This window comes from Dipodascopsis tothii (assembly GCF_038497935.1).
Source record: "Dipodascopsis tothii strain CBS 759.85 unplaced genomic scaffold V1510scaffold_13, whole genome shotgun sequence".
In the NCBI taxonomy this organism is placed as follows: Eukaryota; Fungi; Ascomycota; class Lipomycetes; order Lipomycetales; family Lipomycetaceae; genus Neoaidaea; species Neoaidaea tothii.
Window position 1 is genome coordinate 332,200 of NW_027117997.1, and position 14,712 is coordinate 346,911.

A 14,712-nucleotide genomic window follows, 5' to 3' on the forward strand; every position below is an offset into this window, starting at 1 on the left:
GTGCCCGGTCTGACGCTCGCTAACGGCGGCGATGTATCACCGTGACCAGGTAACAGCCGCCCGGGCGTGGCCGCCACGAAGGGAAAGCTACTCTCTACAGAGTTACGCACAAATAGCCGTATACAGTATCTGGTCTCCCTAACTCACGCACTGTTCCTGAAACAGTCTAGCTATGACGCGCATCACGCCGCCTTGCCGCCTATGGGTCGCCCTTAAGCCCTATCAAGCGCCCCAGCCCACAACGGGCCTGGCCGCGTTGCATGCACCTGCGCTCAGCGCACCTTTAAAAACATTTTCTGTTCCCTATCCTATCCTTTCTCCATCCCCGTATCAAACTGGCGGGTAGGTACCGCGCGCAGACGTGCCGCCGGCGGCCGCAAGCGGCCCGGCCGCGTGGCCGGCGGCCGCGACGACGACCGCGCCAGCTAACGTGGCTTTTGCGCCGTTCCAGGACGCGTCCGGCGCTCTCCCGACGATTGGTCTATCAAACATCCAGATTGTCACGCCTTTGCACGCCGGTGACCACGACGCCTTCCGCGCACACACGGCCCAGGCATCGATCGGATTGGCAGGGGGTGCCAGAGGTCATGGGCCGCGAGACAGCGCGTTTGAGTGCATAGCTTGAGCAAATCGACCGTTCAGGATCAGGCGTACGTACGCCGCTTGGTAGGTTACCCCCGCTAGCCGCGCCGCGCGCGCCGCACGCGCCGCCCCGCCGCGCGCGCCGGCCAGACGATCGCCGCGCGCCCCGCCGCACGTTCTGACGACCGATAGCCCGCCGGCCGCCCGTATGCGCCACACCACTCCGGCGCGCGCGCCAGATCCCAGAACAGCCGCGTCCTATTCCTCGTCACAAATCAAGGTTTGTTGCTTCGTCGCCGCTCTCGCGGGCTCGCCCTGCTCCGCCGTGACGGCGCGTGTGCGCGGCCGCCCGGCCCGCGCGGTTCGGCCCGCTCGTCTATTTGCGCGGCTGGCCGGCCGTCTTTAGACTTTGCGGCGCGTGCCGTGCCGCCTGGGCTGTTTGGCGTCGCCTGCCTGTCACCCCCGCCCGCCGCGCGAGCGCCCATCCATCCGGACGATGCTGATCGACTAGACCCGCGAATGCAACGCCGAAGACGACGAAGATGAAGTACTCTCCGAAGCCGAAACTGTGGTAGCTGATGATCTCGAGTTCTTAGACCGTTACCACTCCGCACGGTCGACCACTCACGGCCCTGCCGCCAACAACCAGGGCCGCTCCAATTCCGCCGGCAGCTCGTCCAAGCACGCCCCATCCAAGAAGGCCGCCCCCAAGCCGGCTGCCGTGCGCTCGCCGCCCGCCGACGGCCCCGTTACGGCCTCGCCGTCCGACAAGACGGGCCAGCCCGACACGTTCCGCAGCAAGAAGCGCAAGCGCGCCGAAAACTACCACGCGGTGCTCGCTGCCCGCGCGGCCAAGTCCCAGGCTAAGAAGGAGCAGGCTCTGCGCGCTGCCAACCGGAAGGCGGCCGCCCAGACCGCAGCCCAGCGCGACCCGGTCTGCGCGCCTGCGTCCCAGACGAGCGGACGTCCGCCCCATCTCCAGTCGGCTCCAGCGCCAGCGCCCCTCTCGACCAAGTCCAATCACGGCGAGAACCGCTGGCCGCCCGCGCAGAAGCAGGAACCGTCGCGGCCAGACCAGTCCCGGCCAGACAAGGCCGACTTGCCACGCGCTGCCCCGCGCCCGGACACGCGCCCGGCCACATCGTCCCCGAGTATCGCCGCAAGTCTGACCCCGCTGCCCTCGCCGCCCGTGTTCTCGCGTGCCGACCAGCCGTCGAGCCAGCGATCCGAGTCCAAACCCCGGCCTGCCCCGCAGACCGAAGCGCCCCCGTCCGGTCTCCCGCCGCTCCCGCCGCCGCCGCGCGAGCCGCCACGTCCTTCTGTCGTGCGCGCGGAGGCCGCCCGCTGGTCTGATCTGCACTCAGACAGCAGCCGCAGCTCGTCGTCGGCGTCCGCCTCGTCCTCGTCCAACGGTGTCAAGTCCACCTCGGTCTCTTGGATCCAGCGAACCACATCCTCCCGCACAGAGACTGTGCGGTCGACCGTGCAGCGCCTCGAGGCCAACCAGAACAACCCTGTGTATCCCGACGACTCGCACCTGCCGCCCCTACCGCCTCCCTCCTTGCCACCGCCTGACGCCGTAAAGTCGTCTGCTGTGAAGAGCAGTGGTACCACGTCTGTGACCACGTCGCATTCTGCGTCTGCTACTGCTTCCGTTCACGTGTCTAAACCTGGTCCGAACGCACAAAAAGTGAGCGTCACGATCAAGGACTCGATCGAGCTGCGTCCAGGGACCCCCAAGCGCGAAGACAAGCCAGCACAGGCCACTTCTGCTCCATCATCTGCTGCCTCGGCTGCGAAGCCGGAGCAAGAAACCGTCAAGCCCAAGGCAGAGCCTTCGGTCTCCGTCAAGACACAGCCCGAAGTGGACAACCCGACAGCGATTCCTGTAGTCGCTAAAGCAGACTCGGCTAGCAAGCCCCCGGTCTTGGCAACGTCCAAGCCTACGACCAAGGAGTCCGTCTCGACTCAGAGTCAGACCCCGGCAAAGTCCGTCGCGTCCACTTCGGCTACGCCCAAGCCAGAGATTCTACCCACTCCAAAGGCCAGCGGAAATAAGTCAAAGACGTCGCTTCCAGGAACCGCACCGTCTTTTACTTCCAAGGCTTCCACGCCGAAGGCTAGCGCAGTAACGCCAGCGCAGGAATCTAAACCTTCGAGTACGATATCGGCTAGCAGCCGATCGACTGGGGAAACCGCTTCCAAGACGGTGGATTCGCAGCTAGTGAGCTCCAAGCATACTGTTTCCCATTCTATTGTCGTCAAATCGGCGCCCGCCCAAGCTGATTCCAAGCCGTCGGTTGCGTCACCGGTGACCCCTAAAACGTCGCTACAACCCCAACCAAGCAGCTCAAATCTGTCTCAGTCCTTGCCAAAGTCTATGAAGCGTCAGCTAGCGATTCCTCAGGACAGCGACAAATCACAAGCTATCCTGGTTGACAAGGCAAAATCTACGCCGATGGCCAGCTCGCACAGGCCATCAGGGTCGACTTCCAAGATCAAGACACGACCACAGTCTCTATCTTCAGCGCATGCCAACTCACCCAGTCCATCTCTGGGTAGTCGGAAGCTGGCGTCCAAGCATCCTATGAACCTCCAGGCAGTCGCCAGACGAGGTCTGCCTAAGGCAAACTCCCCTGACCATGTCTCATCGTCACCGTCTCCGATTTCTGCAACCTTCCCCTCAAACAAGCATCGAGCAAGTTCAGTTTCATCGATCGCGGCCGGTCGCAAAAACAACAAGGCCGGCCGAGATGTCAACGGCCGATCAATGCTCCAAAGGGTCTGCGAGAAGGGTCGGTACGATGAGGCCTTGGATCTTATCAAGGACGGTGTCGATGTCAACGACAAAGATTACGCCGGCAACACCCCGTTGCACGAAGCTGCACTGAACGGCCATGAAGACATTGTCAAGCTCTTGCTCGACAATGGCGCCGATATCGACATCAGATCGGGTACAAACGACCTGGATACCCCTTTAATCGATGCGGCTGCGAACTACAACACGGAGACGGTGAAAATTCTTCTGGAATACGGTGCCGATCCCTGCTGTCGCAACTTCCAGGGGAAAACTGCGCTCGATCACGTCAACGAGTCGGACAGTGAGGCCGAAACTCTTCGTGATATCCTTAAGAATGCTACCGTCAAATTTCGCTCCAAGAAGCCGAGCAGTGGGGTGAAATCCGTGTCAAACGGGAGCGCCAAGGGCTCGCACAAGCGGGCCGCGCTTTCGAGTGAGGAGGGGTTCACTTCCGAAGCCTCAGACTCGCGAAACAGCAAGGAGCTCCGTCGAAGAGGAACTCGGTCACAACACACGCGCAACGACCTTCTTTGGATCGACGCCACAACTCGATCCGGTCGCGATCAGGTCTACAAGCGTGCAGCCGACGGCGATACTGAATACGTCGGACGCTTCCTAGAAGGCGGCTGGGAGCCTGACGCCGAGTGTCTCTGTCTGGCAGGTCGACGAGGTCATTTGGACGTCGTCGAGCTCCTCCTGGCATTCGGTGCGCCAGTCAACGGACTCAACAGTGACGATGAAACTGTGCTTCTCCAGGTTTCTGGACGTGGACATCTGGACATAATCCAGCTGTTGTTGAAGAACGGCGCAGACCCCTGTATAAAGAACCGGGATGGCAAGACATGTGCTGAGATCGCTCAGGAGGCCTTGGGCATCGAAGACGAAGAAGTGGTCCTTCTCAAGGAGGCCTGCAGAAAGAGTCTGCACAACAGCGGCCCCGCCACCGATCTATCGAGCTCTATCCGTCAGAAAAATAGCAGCAAGCGAAAGTCGTTCCCGGACTCGAAACGCGGCGAAGAACCACAGAGACAGGGGATCAGCGTCAAATCAGAATACGACGAGCGACCAGGCAAACTTTTGAGAAGAGAAAAAACGGATGGAAGTGTCAGGAAAAAGAGAACCCACCGCGAAAAGCAGTCCGGCTCAGACTCGGAAGCCTCTTCGCCGAGACCGCCCAGACGAAGACGGCTCATTCAGAAGCGAGAGTCGTCCAAATTGACTAGTGACGATGATATTGACATACACGACGATCACATACCTTTGCGCTCCCCCAAGGGATCGACCGATCAACGGGAACACGAGAACATTTTGTTTAGTTCCGCAGCGTCCTCGCCGTTGACTTCGCCCCCTCTTGTTATCCGGACGCCGTCGTTTGAGCGGGCAGAATATTTTGAAAATGAACGTGACAGTGTGTCAGCTTCTACGAGACGAAACTCGGCAGGCAACGATTCGTCTGCCGGCGATACACCAGAGAAAGCTATTTCCGAAGAGACGACAGAGTGTGAGGAGGCTGGTATGACCTCTGATCTGTCGGAAGCGGGCAGCGACTTTGTCCGAGACACTAAGCGGCCTCGTCACGAAGAGCAGATCGAGAAGATTGTGAGCGATCACAGCCGCAAACGCAGCGAGTCCCGCAAGTCATCGCGAAAACACGAAGACAACGTCGAGCACATGCTCAAGTCGTTGACTCCCATACTCAGCGAGCTTTCGAAGAAGAACGAGGCGGAAGAGCTGCTCAGCCAGGAGTCAGCCCAGCGGTCGCCTTCGCCAAAGCCTGCCGACCACCGCGATAGCCTCAGCACTCTTTCGACAACCACTCAGCTCTCGGATGGCCGCCAGGCGCACTCAACAGCCTCGAGCATGTCTCCACAACACACTGAGACTGCGGTGGGTCTGGTTGCCGTGCCTCCTACGAACGACAAGCTACCCGCCGCTGCGCCCCCCGCGACCGACACAGCCACAACCGACGCCGTTTCGCCCGGGAAGGACAGCGCGGTCGGATCAGAGCAAGAACGGCCGCCAGTCCCCGTCTTTAGACTCGGTCCAATGGAGATCGTGCAACCTATGCGCGAGCCTCTACACCAGCTATTTGCTTTCAAACAAGAGCGTCAGATCCTCGAGCGCTATGGACCACTATATACCATCAAAACTATGACGCCGCCATCTGTCTTGGGCCGAACGGTCACGGTTTGGGTGGTGGACATCCAGATCGAGCTCATGCTGGATGCTTGCACACGTCTAGTGCACAGGTGTACGTATGCTTCCCGGGCGAACACTGACCTCCAGACCCTCACCTGCGCACACGTGTCGTGTCGGATGCCGAAAAGCACCGGCTGTGGAGTCCCTTTGCCCCGCTACTCTCGCGCAACTCGCACATGAATAGCATCGGGTCTGCGCTCACCATCCTCGAGGAGCAGCAGCTGGACAAGGAGCGCTTTATGAGCACCGAGGTACGCTACTTCCGGCTTGACGACGTCAAGCGTCTTGTCGCGGCCGACTACCCGGACCTTTCCGCCGACTTCGAGTCTGTCAGTACCGTCCGCTTCGATCCGACGTTCAGTCTCGTGCCGGCTAGTCCCCTCCTGCCCAAAAAGTGTCCCGCCAAACCACACTTCTCAGCCGTGATCTCCCAGAAGCTACCCTGGGCGGTCGGCCTTCGAGAGCTCGACTGATCTGCTGCACCACCACAACGACTACTCCTCAATTCATGATGTATACATTAATTATCGATCCGCAATCTGGTCTCGGACCTCGGCAGGGTACATTTGCTATTTTCGTTTGAGAGTTCGGCGTTTTGATGGTGCATTTCCGTGTTTCTATATAGTTTGCAGCTCATTTTCTCTGTACGCAGTTCTGGCATGGTCTGACGATGTTGTTTAATGTTGACCCGGCTTGGCCGGGTATCGCTCTGTAATGCGTCAATGTAAATATACTGTAATTATGTCAATAATAGTCATGAACTTAGGGATCTACATTTTGCTACTGCCCACAGCGCCCACTAACGAGCTCGCTTATGTTGCTAAACGCGTGCGGCGTGAGCTCACCCGGCCGCCCTCCGGCGTTACTAGCCTAGGTGTGGGCCCTGGCAACCACAACTGGTTCCCAGACCGGAACACACGCACGTGCATCCGCTGAACCACACTCAGCCTCGTAAGCCTCACTCTCAAAGGAATAAATCGCGTCCCCTTGACAGGTGTACCACCTTGGTCGTGTTGACGCTAGTCGGAAACAGTACCAGTGCGTGCATATTGCATCTCCAAAGCTCAAAGTGTGCCCTGTATTCTTGCACAATCGAGCTAGTGCACAGAAGCGCACATGTGGTCTTGCCTTATTAGCACTAGCATTGCGGCGTGCGGCCTTGACTAGCTGCGGCCAAGTTGGCGAGGTGCTGCACACACCGAGCCGTCATTAAGCGTTCCAACACCTTAACTACTGCGTTTGATTATCCTCTCCCAAAGACTTAATCCGCAGCGTACGCCTGATCTTGCCAACAACACACACGGAAAGCGGAGGCATCATCTATAAACTCACCAACACTGGCATTATTCCAGCGCTGAGTGTGTATAGGTGTCGTTTGGCAAGAGAGCACACTCCTAGTGGTTCCTGGGCGGAACGGATCGGAAGAGCCGCGCTGCCGAATAGCGGTCACCGATCTCAGACGCGACGACTGCTTTGCGCGGCAACGCTCGTCTAGAGACGCGCACACACACGACAGGGATCCAGACGACCAGATTACTGTGAAATGGTAAGTGCTCGTGCGTGCGAGAGCGGCCGACTGCGCGGCAGCCGGTGGGGGCTGCAGATTCGCTGACGTCCAAGTGGTGGCTCTCTGTGGTCGGCTTCGTCGGCCTCGCGGGCTACGTTGGCCTTGTGATCAACAGATACTCGGAGCTCAAACGGACACCGGAATACCTGATAATCTCGCTGTTTTTGGCGGTGTATATCCCGTTCTCGATCATCCTTCTGGTGCCAATCGACCTGGCGTCCTCCAGCTCCGATGGTACGCCCCTGGTGTCGCTGCCGGAGCGGGCAACCTACGCCATCTGGCGTGTCATCTATTGGCTTGCGTTTGCACTGACATGGTACGTACTGATCGCGGCTGAGCTGATCCCAGGGCCATCTTGCCGATGCTCCAGAGCTACCTTGAGTCAGGCCATATCGACAACACTATGCGCCTAAAGGAGGCGCTGCATGCCAACGCCCGGTACCAGATCATGACGCTGTGTGCCGGTCTAGTTGGTCTGACGTACTTCATCTTTTACGCTGGCTTCTCCTTGTAAGTTGCCTCGACTGCTCTGCTGACCGCAAGCACATCGCTGAAGGCTCTCGTGATCGCCCTTTCCCACAGCTACTCTCTCATTTTATCCATCTGGCTCATGGGCAACGGATTGGTGAACGTAAGTGCCCTCGACCAATCCAGCTGACCACCAGTTGCCAAGAACGACCTTCGTCAACGCCTCGCCCGACACTCGGCTGCGGAAGCTCCAGCAGCGTGCGCCCCGTGTGCACGACTCGTTCGTCGAGGCCTCGTCGCGTCTTGCTGAGGTTTCGGCTGAAGTCAAGTCGCTGGTGGCCGTCAAGGACGGTCCTTACCAGGAGTGGATTGACGACTTGTTGGACTCGATCTCGCCCAACACGGTGGCCACTCGCCACGCCTCGCGCAGCCAAATCACCGAGGCGTATCTCTCAAGCCTCACTCGCCGGCTGCGTACCGCGCTCACCCGCAAGGCGCGCTTCGAGTCAGAGTGGAACCACCTCATCCTGAACGCGTCGGAGGCCATGGACATCATTGAAGCTCGCAAAACCCATCAGCTCATTTTCAAGCGCCAGCGTACCCGTCTACCGGCCCGCTACGCATACTACCACTACGATCTAATTGTTCCGGCACTGTCGCGTGTCTTTGGCGTTCTACTGGCCGTCGTCTCGGTGGTTTTGGTGTGGTCTGAAATCACGGAGGGCACCAATGCCTCGCTTTTCGGTCTTATTTCGGCGCGCACCTCAGGCATGGTTCAAGAAATTTTCTCCTTCATCGTTCTTGCGTACATGTGCATTGCCGCATACTCTTCGCTGGCGCGCATCAAGATCTTTAACAAATACGCTCTTGTCAAGCGCCACACCGACTCGAGCTCGGCTATCTTCTACGCCACTCAGGCCTGCCGATTGACCATGCCGCTCAGCTACAACTACGTGACAATGTCGCCTGAAGCAGACGCTGTGTCGGTGTTTGGCAGATTTCTGCAGCGGTCGATCAACCTGACGCCGCTGGGCGAGTACTTCAACGCCTGGCTGCCGCGGTTTGTTCTGATCCCGGTGCTGTTTTCGATCTTTAACATCTTCGATCGGTTACGGGACTGTCTTGGCTTTGGTATGGAGTTTGGTGACGACGAGGACGAGGTCGGAAACCGTATCGAGGGCCGCGATCTGATCAACTACGAGCTCAACGGCGGCCGATCAGCCGCCAACGCCTTCCTGCGCAGTGGCCGCTCAACTCCGGCACCGTCGCTCAACACTCGCACCGCGGCACGGCCTGGCTCGTCGTTTGCGGTTTCACAGCCTTCAACTTTTAGCGACGAGCCCGAAGCAGGGAAGGTCCTTGGAGGTATTGGCCGCTCCATCGGCGGGTTCGCGTCCAAGATCAAGGACACCATCAAAGATCGGATCGATGTTGAGCGTCCGATGCTTCCGACGATCAACATCAACAGAGATACTCGACGCTACGGCCACGACCAGACCCAGAATCGATGGTCGGCCGCGGCCGCGGCCGACAATCTCAACCGAGACGTTTTTGGCATGTAGATCGGCGTCATCCCGCATGAGACACCTACAGCCCGGATTTTGGCGCCTTACTGACGGCGTCGCCTATAGACAATTCATTATTCATGCATCGCGCAGTTTGCGACGTGGTGGCACATAAAGCGCTCAGCGCGCCACTGCTCTGGGAGCGTGGGCATCGTCAATGTCTCAGTGTGTGTCAGGCGTGTCAAGTTTGGCAATGAAGTAGCCGTCGCATTACGTAATATCATGACCTCTGTGGCGCACGGCCGGTTCCCGCCTGACCGGGTTTGGTGCCGGCTTTCGGTAGTGAGCGGAAGCCTGCGGCCAAGACCGCAGAGTTACCGGCTCAGCCGCTACAGCCCCTTGAAACCAGTAGTTGTCCGGGTAAATCTGCAGTCCGGTGGTAACTCCACCTTCCGGCACCCTGTCGAAGTTTTACGGCGGCCGTGCTAAGACCGTCGCCGGCCTCCGGCCGATGCTGCCGCTTCAGAGTAGTGATGGTGCGATTATCTTGTCAGCGCGTACACGCGACGGGGTCCCAGCGCAGCCACCAGGCCACATTAGCGGAAGCCGCGGCGGTAGTGCGTCGGGTGTATGTGGCCACCGTCAGGGTTGTGGGCAAATTTTACTTTAGTAGATCGATAGCGCTGCTCTCCCCATAGCACCATACCCGCATGATTCACATCGTAAACCCGGCGACTCTTTAATAGACGTCCGAAAAGCTACAAGGAGCGCCCAGCTAAAGCGAAAGCCGCAAGTTCGGGTCCGATCTGTGCAGCATCTCATCAAGACACAGCCGAGCCCGCTCATCGGCGTTGTCTCTAAACTGACGGTGGCTCGACGTCTTTGTTAACCGAGCCAGCTTTCTCTCCGGTTCCTCGGCACACCACCTGCAGAGAGCAGTCTGCGTCGCAATATATGGCCTTCGGGGCCACTTGAGCTGTCGCTTTTGGCCGTCATTCTACGAAGTGCAAGGTTCCTGCGCCATGTTTCCACCCCCTTCGAACCCGCAGGGCGAGATCCTGCTGCTTCACCGCTCGGCACTGCCGCCCGAGCTCCACACAGCGACAGAGAGCCGTGGTCTTGGTCCCTCCAGCCTCTTTGGAGATGCAGAGTACCAGCCGGTTCTGCTCGCACAGATCTTCTTTTCTCACCGGGCGTGCGTGGTAAGAAACTTGGCCGAGGGCCAAGCTAGAGGATGGCGCTGACCGCAGATCACTGATGTTCCGCCTCCAGCGCACGATATGGAGGACTATATGGTGCTAGCCACGTCGCCGATACCAGAGCTGCCACAGCAGCTCGTCCTGCTACCCCATCCGGCTGTGCCGTCGGGCCAGCTGCTGTACGTGCGGCTGAGAGATTCGGTGCGCGTTACGACATGGAAGCATTTCCGTCAGCCGTTCTCGCCCGAGCTGCGTGCCTCCCTCTATCTGGATAGCTACTTTCGCCTCGTGCGCGAGTGGTTCAAGTCCAATGCACCGGAAGAGGACCGTCTCGGTCGTCTCATGGGAAACCTCGATTTGAGCGACGAGGGTGGCAACGAATTGGCGGTTGCTCTCGAGCGCCGCCATATACTAGCATCCTCGTCCCCAGACATCGACGACTGCGTCTGCGGTATTGAGGCTATCTCCATGGACGACGGCGTCCTCGCGAAAGCTTAGCCCGCTGTCCGCGCTGCATTTACGGACTTCAGATTTTGGCTACTATTTTGTTTTTTGATAGTGCTCGCTGCTCCTACTGCTGCCGACGCCGTCCGCTGTCGGTGCAGCTGAGTCGAGCAGGGAGTTGTGGGATATACGGCATAATAATGGACACCATTGCAGACTCGGTGAGTCTGTATACACAACGCCATGATTGCTGTGGCGGCCTGCGTGGCTGAGCAGCTGCTCTTGTAGATTGCGTTGCGGAACCGGCAGGAGGGTCGCACGACGCGCAGCGACCTCCACGTTGTTGGAGCCCGCCCTCCTGAACTGCCTAGTCGAGCAGTGGCTCCATTCCAGAACGTCGGGTCGCCCAGCAGTCGCCGGCCGTTCCAGTCACTTGGATCCTGGTCAGGACCGCCGGGTCCCCGCCGCCGACTGCCAGCCGTTCCGCGCCTAGCCGATGGACCGCCTTGTCTTCCATTTGACCACTCTCTTCGTGGACTCTACGAAGCCGTCGCGATCTCGCCAGCCGCCTCGCTTGCTCAGCTTCAAGGATCCTTCTATCCGCTAGTGAAGCTGACTCGGTTGTCAGCGGTGCCATCGGTAGACGGCCTTCCTTGGAGATCTCACATAAACTCGCCGTAGAGTTATCTCTCGTTCTACTCCCTACTCGCTTGCGGCACAATAGCATACGCTGCCCCTAGACCCCCCGTTCCTACGAGAAATTCGCAAATACAGCGCGTTTTGTATTCCACTACGCAGTCTGCCCTGCCTCAGCAGTCTTCATCGCAGCCGTCAGCCACCACACGACGCGCTTCTGCAGCCGCAGACACGTAGACGAGCGGTTTGCGCTGCCTAGCGTTCCGATTGCACAGTCTGCGACTACTGCGAGGCGTAAGTCGTGTCTCGGATCGAAATCGGAGCAACAGGTCGATAGAATATGGCTACAAAACTTTAGTTGCGCTTATCGTCTGTGTCTGTTTTGGCGTTGGGATCCGGTGCAAGCACGATATTCTTCATCCCAATCACGAGCCCGAACAGGCCCGACTGGCAGTCGCCAGCGTAGATGTTATAAACAGATGATACGGATCATCTACCGGGATACCTGCAGACTCACTCTCTTTTCATCAGACAGACGCGCTCTAGCAGCTCGCTGCCGATATCCCGGGATTTCGCTGCCAGCGGTAGCACTTGCAGTCCTTTGGCGTCCCGCATACCGAGCCTTGGGTTCGATCAGCGCCAGGCAGGGACCTACAGTGCAGCCCGCAGGGTAGCTGACGTGCGTATTCGACACTAGAATTCGCTTTGCAGTGTGGGTCGACCGCACCCTGATAGCATCCGTGCGGCGCACTAGTCCGTCCACGTCGGCGCCGTTTACTCTGGCACAACGCCGCGTCGAGCTTTTGCCGTCGTTGTCCACAGATACACTCACCGCGCTCCCTCTGTCTGCATTGCGCCATGGTGGCCGACTCCAAGAGTGCGTACATACGCCTGAACAATGCGGCTGTCGACGCCGACAGCCAGAGCGACGACTCGGTGGAGCTAATCTCAGAGCTAGCCACTGAACGCACATCGGATAACGGGATCCCCAGCGCGAGCACCCGCCTGCTGGGTGCCTCAGACGAGAGCGATGCCGACTCGCTACCTGGCGTGCCCATTGGGGGCCCCGCGACTGGCTCCGGCAAGCTGGGTGTCACGTCCGCAGTCTTTCTCATTCTGAACAAGATGATAGGCACCGGCATCTTCAGCACCCCGTCCGGTGTGTTTGCGGCCAGCGGATCCGTCGGCATGTCGCTCGTGCTCTGGATCTTTGGCGGTCTGCTTTCGCTCACCGGCCTCTCAGTCTTCCTCGAGTTTGGCCTGGCCATCCCTAAGTCCGGAGGCGAGAAGAACTACCTCGAGCGCGTCTACAAGAAGCCCAAGTACCTTGTTACGTGCATCTTCTTGGCCCAGATGATCTTGCTTGGCTTCTCCGCTGGCAACTCGCTCGCTTTCGGACGATACCTTCTTTTTGCCCTTGGCTACGACTTTCCTGGCGAGCGCGAGGCCCGCATAGTAGCGGTCTGCTGCATTTCCTTCGTTGTTGCTCTACATTCTTTACGCCCCAACATGGGCACCAGACTTTTCAACATCCTAGGCACCTTCAAAGTCATCGTGCTCCTCATTGTCGTTTTCACGGGATTTGCCGCTCTGCTTGGATGGTAAGTCCGATCGCCGGCGGGTCGAGTCCGACTGTCACATCTGGGAGTATATCACGGGCAGGACGGGCGTGGCGTCAGGCGCTTGGCCCTGGCTTTAAGATTTATTGACGGTGGCGACGCGTCGTGTCTCGACCGGCAGTGGCGTGCTTGTGCGGTTTGCTGATCACATCCAGGCTCCCGATCGAAAATCCGAATAACTTTGAGAACGCGTTTGAGAACGCTGGGTTTGGCGGCGGCACCTACAACTACGCCGTCGCCATCCTGCGTATCGTTTACTCTTACAGGGGATGGGAGAACGCCAACTACGTAAGTTCTGCGCGCTGCCAGTAAGAGAGAGACATGCTGACGTCCAGGTAATGGGAGAGCTCAAGAACCCGAAGCGAACTCTGATGGTGGCTGCACCACTGGCTATTGGTGGAGTGATGGTGCTTTACTTCTTGGCCGTGGTCGCATACTTCGCTGTCATTCCGAAGGAGGAAATCGCCACCTCGGGTGTCATCGTCGCCGGCCTCTTCTTCCGGCGGGTCTTTGGCACGAGTGCGGGTGCACGCGTGCTGCCACTCTTCGTGGCGCTCTCTAACCTGGGCAACGTCCTGGTCGTTGCTTACGCACACGCGCGCGTCAACTACGAGTTCGCGCGTGAACGCATTCTGCCGTATTCAAAGTTCTGGGCGTTCCGCAATCGGCTCAATGCTCCGGTGGCCGGACTGTTCATGCACTGGCTAGTGACCGTCATCGTTCTGGCCGTTCCCCCGCCCGGCGAAGCGTACGAGTTCATCATCGACCTGAACACGTACCCGTCGGCGTGGATCAACTTGCTCGTCGCCGCCGGCTTGCTCTACCTGCAGTTCAACAAGCGCGAGCAGTGGTCCTCGCCTTTCCACTCGCCCTATCTCATCACCGGCCTCTACGTCGCGGCAAATCTGTTCCTCATGTACATGCCGCTCGTCAAGATCCCCGGCCAGGACGGCCATCCCGGCTTCGCCATCGCCGGCTTCGGCATGGGCTTCCTCTTCATGGGCGTGCTCTACTGGCTCGTCTGGTCCAAGATCCTGCCGTTCTTTGGAGGCTACCGCATCGAGGACGAGAACGTTTGCCACGAGGATGGGACAGAATCTATCTGCTACATCAAAGTCATGGACACCCCACGCTAGACGCTCTTTCTTTCATCTTGGATAACCAACTAAAACAAAACGCGTCTTCTGGCAATTGCTAGGGACCTGCATCGCAATGGGCATGTATAATACGCACTCGTTACGAACCATTAATGTAATTTCATTTGCATACTCCGAGACCCTTGTCGAGTTCATCCCTGTAGTCGCAAACTTATCACCAATCGCCTACTACTAAGTCGCCATTCACGCACTCGTCTCTCCTGTGTCCATCCCCGACGTTCGTCTTCGCTAGCAGCCGTTCAGAGCGGTGCTCCGGCGGCTACTAAAAAAGTTTAATAGCGGCGGAAAATCGCGTTACGCGAATTCAATCGGTACGCGCATTTTCATCCGCTAAATGACTAGGGTTTGGCTGATTCCAGCTACGGATAATTTAGAGATGGCCTCCCCTTTTTTCCTAGTGACACATGCGCGTGCAACCTTAATATTGCAGCCGTACATCCGAAAGCATGTGCACGTACCGTGATCGGAGCAGCAGGTCACTGTGACTGTAGCCCTCGTGACAATGGCGTGCACTGGGCGGCCAGGCTGGCACTATT

General features: G+C 58.6%; 4 protein-coding genes across 4 annotated transcripts; all 4 read left to right on the forward strand.

The window, feature by feature from the left end:
• The first annotated feature begins 317 nt into the window (after window positions 1-317).
• Window positions 318-6,361, forward strand: V1510DRAFT_416403 (uncharacterized protein). Its single transcript, XM_066933758.1, has 6 exons — window positions 318-342; window positions 452-666; window positions 775-862; window positions 1,094-1,129; window positions 1,172-5,633; window positions 5,669-6,361. The coding sequence occupies exons 3-6, from the start codon at window positions 791-793 to the stop codon at window positions 6,052-6,054; spliced, it is 4,956 nt and encodes a 1,651-aa protein (XP_066789273.1). The 5' UTR covers window positions 318-342; window positions 452-666; window positions 775-790; the 3' UTR covers window positions 6,055-6,361.
• A 474-nt stretch (window positions 6,362-6,835) lies between these two features.
• Window positions 6,836-9,556, forward strand: V1510DRAFT_416412 (LMBR1-like membrane protein-domain-containing protein). Its single transcript, XM_066933759.1, has 5 exons — window positions 6,836-7,127; window positions 7,202-7,464; window positions 7,497-7,658; window positions 7,692-7,779; window positions 7,814-9,556. Exons 1-5 carry the CDS (start codon window positions 7,125-7,127, stop codon window positions 9,176-9,178), a joined length of 1,881 nt encoding a protein of 626 aa, XP_066789274.1. The 5' UTR covers window positions 6,836-7,124; the 3' UTR covers window positions 9,179-9,556.
• A 321-nt stretch (window positions 9,557-9,877) lies between these two features.
• Window positions 9,878-10,975, forward strand: V1510DRAFT_121369 (uncharacterized protein). The gene is made up of 2 exons (XM_066930274.1): window positions 9,878-10,323; window positions 10,372-10,975. The coding sequence occupies exons 1-2, from the start codon at window positions 10,144-10,146 to the stop codon at window positions 10,816-10,818; spliced, it is 627 nt and encodes a 208-aa protein (XP_066789275.1). The 5' UTR covers window positions 9,878-10,143; the 3' UTR covers window positions 10,819-10,975.
• Window positions 10,976-12,166: 1,191 nt separating this feature from the next.
• Window positions 12,167-14,492, forward strand: V1510DRAFT_121431 (amino acid permease-domain-containing protein). Its single transcript, XM_066930275.1, has 3 exons — window positions 12,167-13,001; window positions 13,175-13,307; window positions 13,355-14,492. The coding sequence occupies exons 1-3, from the start codon at window positions 12,259-12,261 to the stop codon at window positions 14,153-14,155; spliced, it is 1,677 nt and encodes a 558-aa protein (XP_066789276.1). The 5' UTR covers window positions 12,167-12,258; the 3' UTR covers window positions 14,156-14,492.
• The last annotated feature ends 220 nt before the right edge of the window (window positions 14,493-14,712 follow it).

Excerpts from the sequence above, each read along its gene's own strand:
- V1510DRAFT_416403 (XM_066933758.1), top strand. The coding sequence starts at position 791 with ATGCGCCACACCACTCCGGCGCGCGCGCCAGATCCCAGAACAGCCGCG. Across the intron at positions 1,130-1,171 it reads CCGAAGACGACGAAGATGAA|TTCTTAGACCGTTACCACTC; the intron begins GTACTCTCCGAA and ends GATGATCTCGAG. Across the intron at positions 5,634-5,668 it reads CACACGTCTAGTGCACAGGT|ACCCTCACCTGCGCACACGT; the intron begins GTACGTATGCTT and ends ACTGACCTCCAG.
- V1510DRAFT_416412 (XM_066933759.1), top strand. Across the intron at positions 7,465-7,496 it reads CTTGCGTTTGCACTGACATG|GGCCATCTTGCCGATGCTCC; the intron begins GTACGTACTGAT and ends AGCTGATCCCAG. Across the intron at positions 7,659-7,691 it reads TTTTACGCTGGCTTCTCCTT|CACATCGCTGAAGGCTCTCG; the intron begins GTAAGTTGCCTC and ends GCTGACCGCAAG.
- V1510DRAFT_121369 (XM_066930274.1), top strand. The coding sequence starts at position 10,144 with ATGTTTCCACCCCCTTCGAACCCGCAGGGCGAGATCCTGCTGCTTCAC. Across the intron at positions 10,324-10,371 it reads TTTCTCACCGGGCGTGCGTG|ATCACTGATGTTCCGCCTCC; the intron begins GTAAGAAACTTG and ends CGCTGACCGCAG.
- V1510DRAFT_121431 (XM_066930275.1), top strand. The coding sequence starts at position 12,259 with ATGGTGGCCGACTCCAAGAGTGCGTACATACGCCTGAACAATGCGGCT. Across the intron at positions 13,002-13,174 it reads TTTGCCGCTCTGCTTGGATG|GCTCCCGATCGAAAATCCGA; the intron begins GTAAGTCCGATC and ends GATCACATCCAG. Across the intron at positions 13,308-13,354 it reads GATGGGAGAACGCCAACTAC|GTAATGGGAGAGCTCAAGAA; the intron begins GTAAGTTCTGCG and ends GCTGACGTCCAG.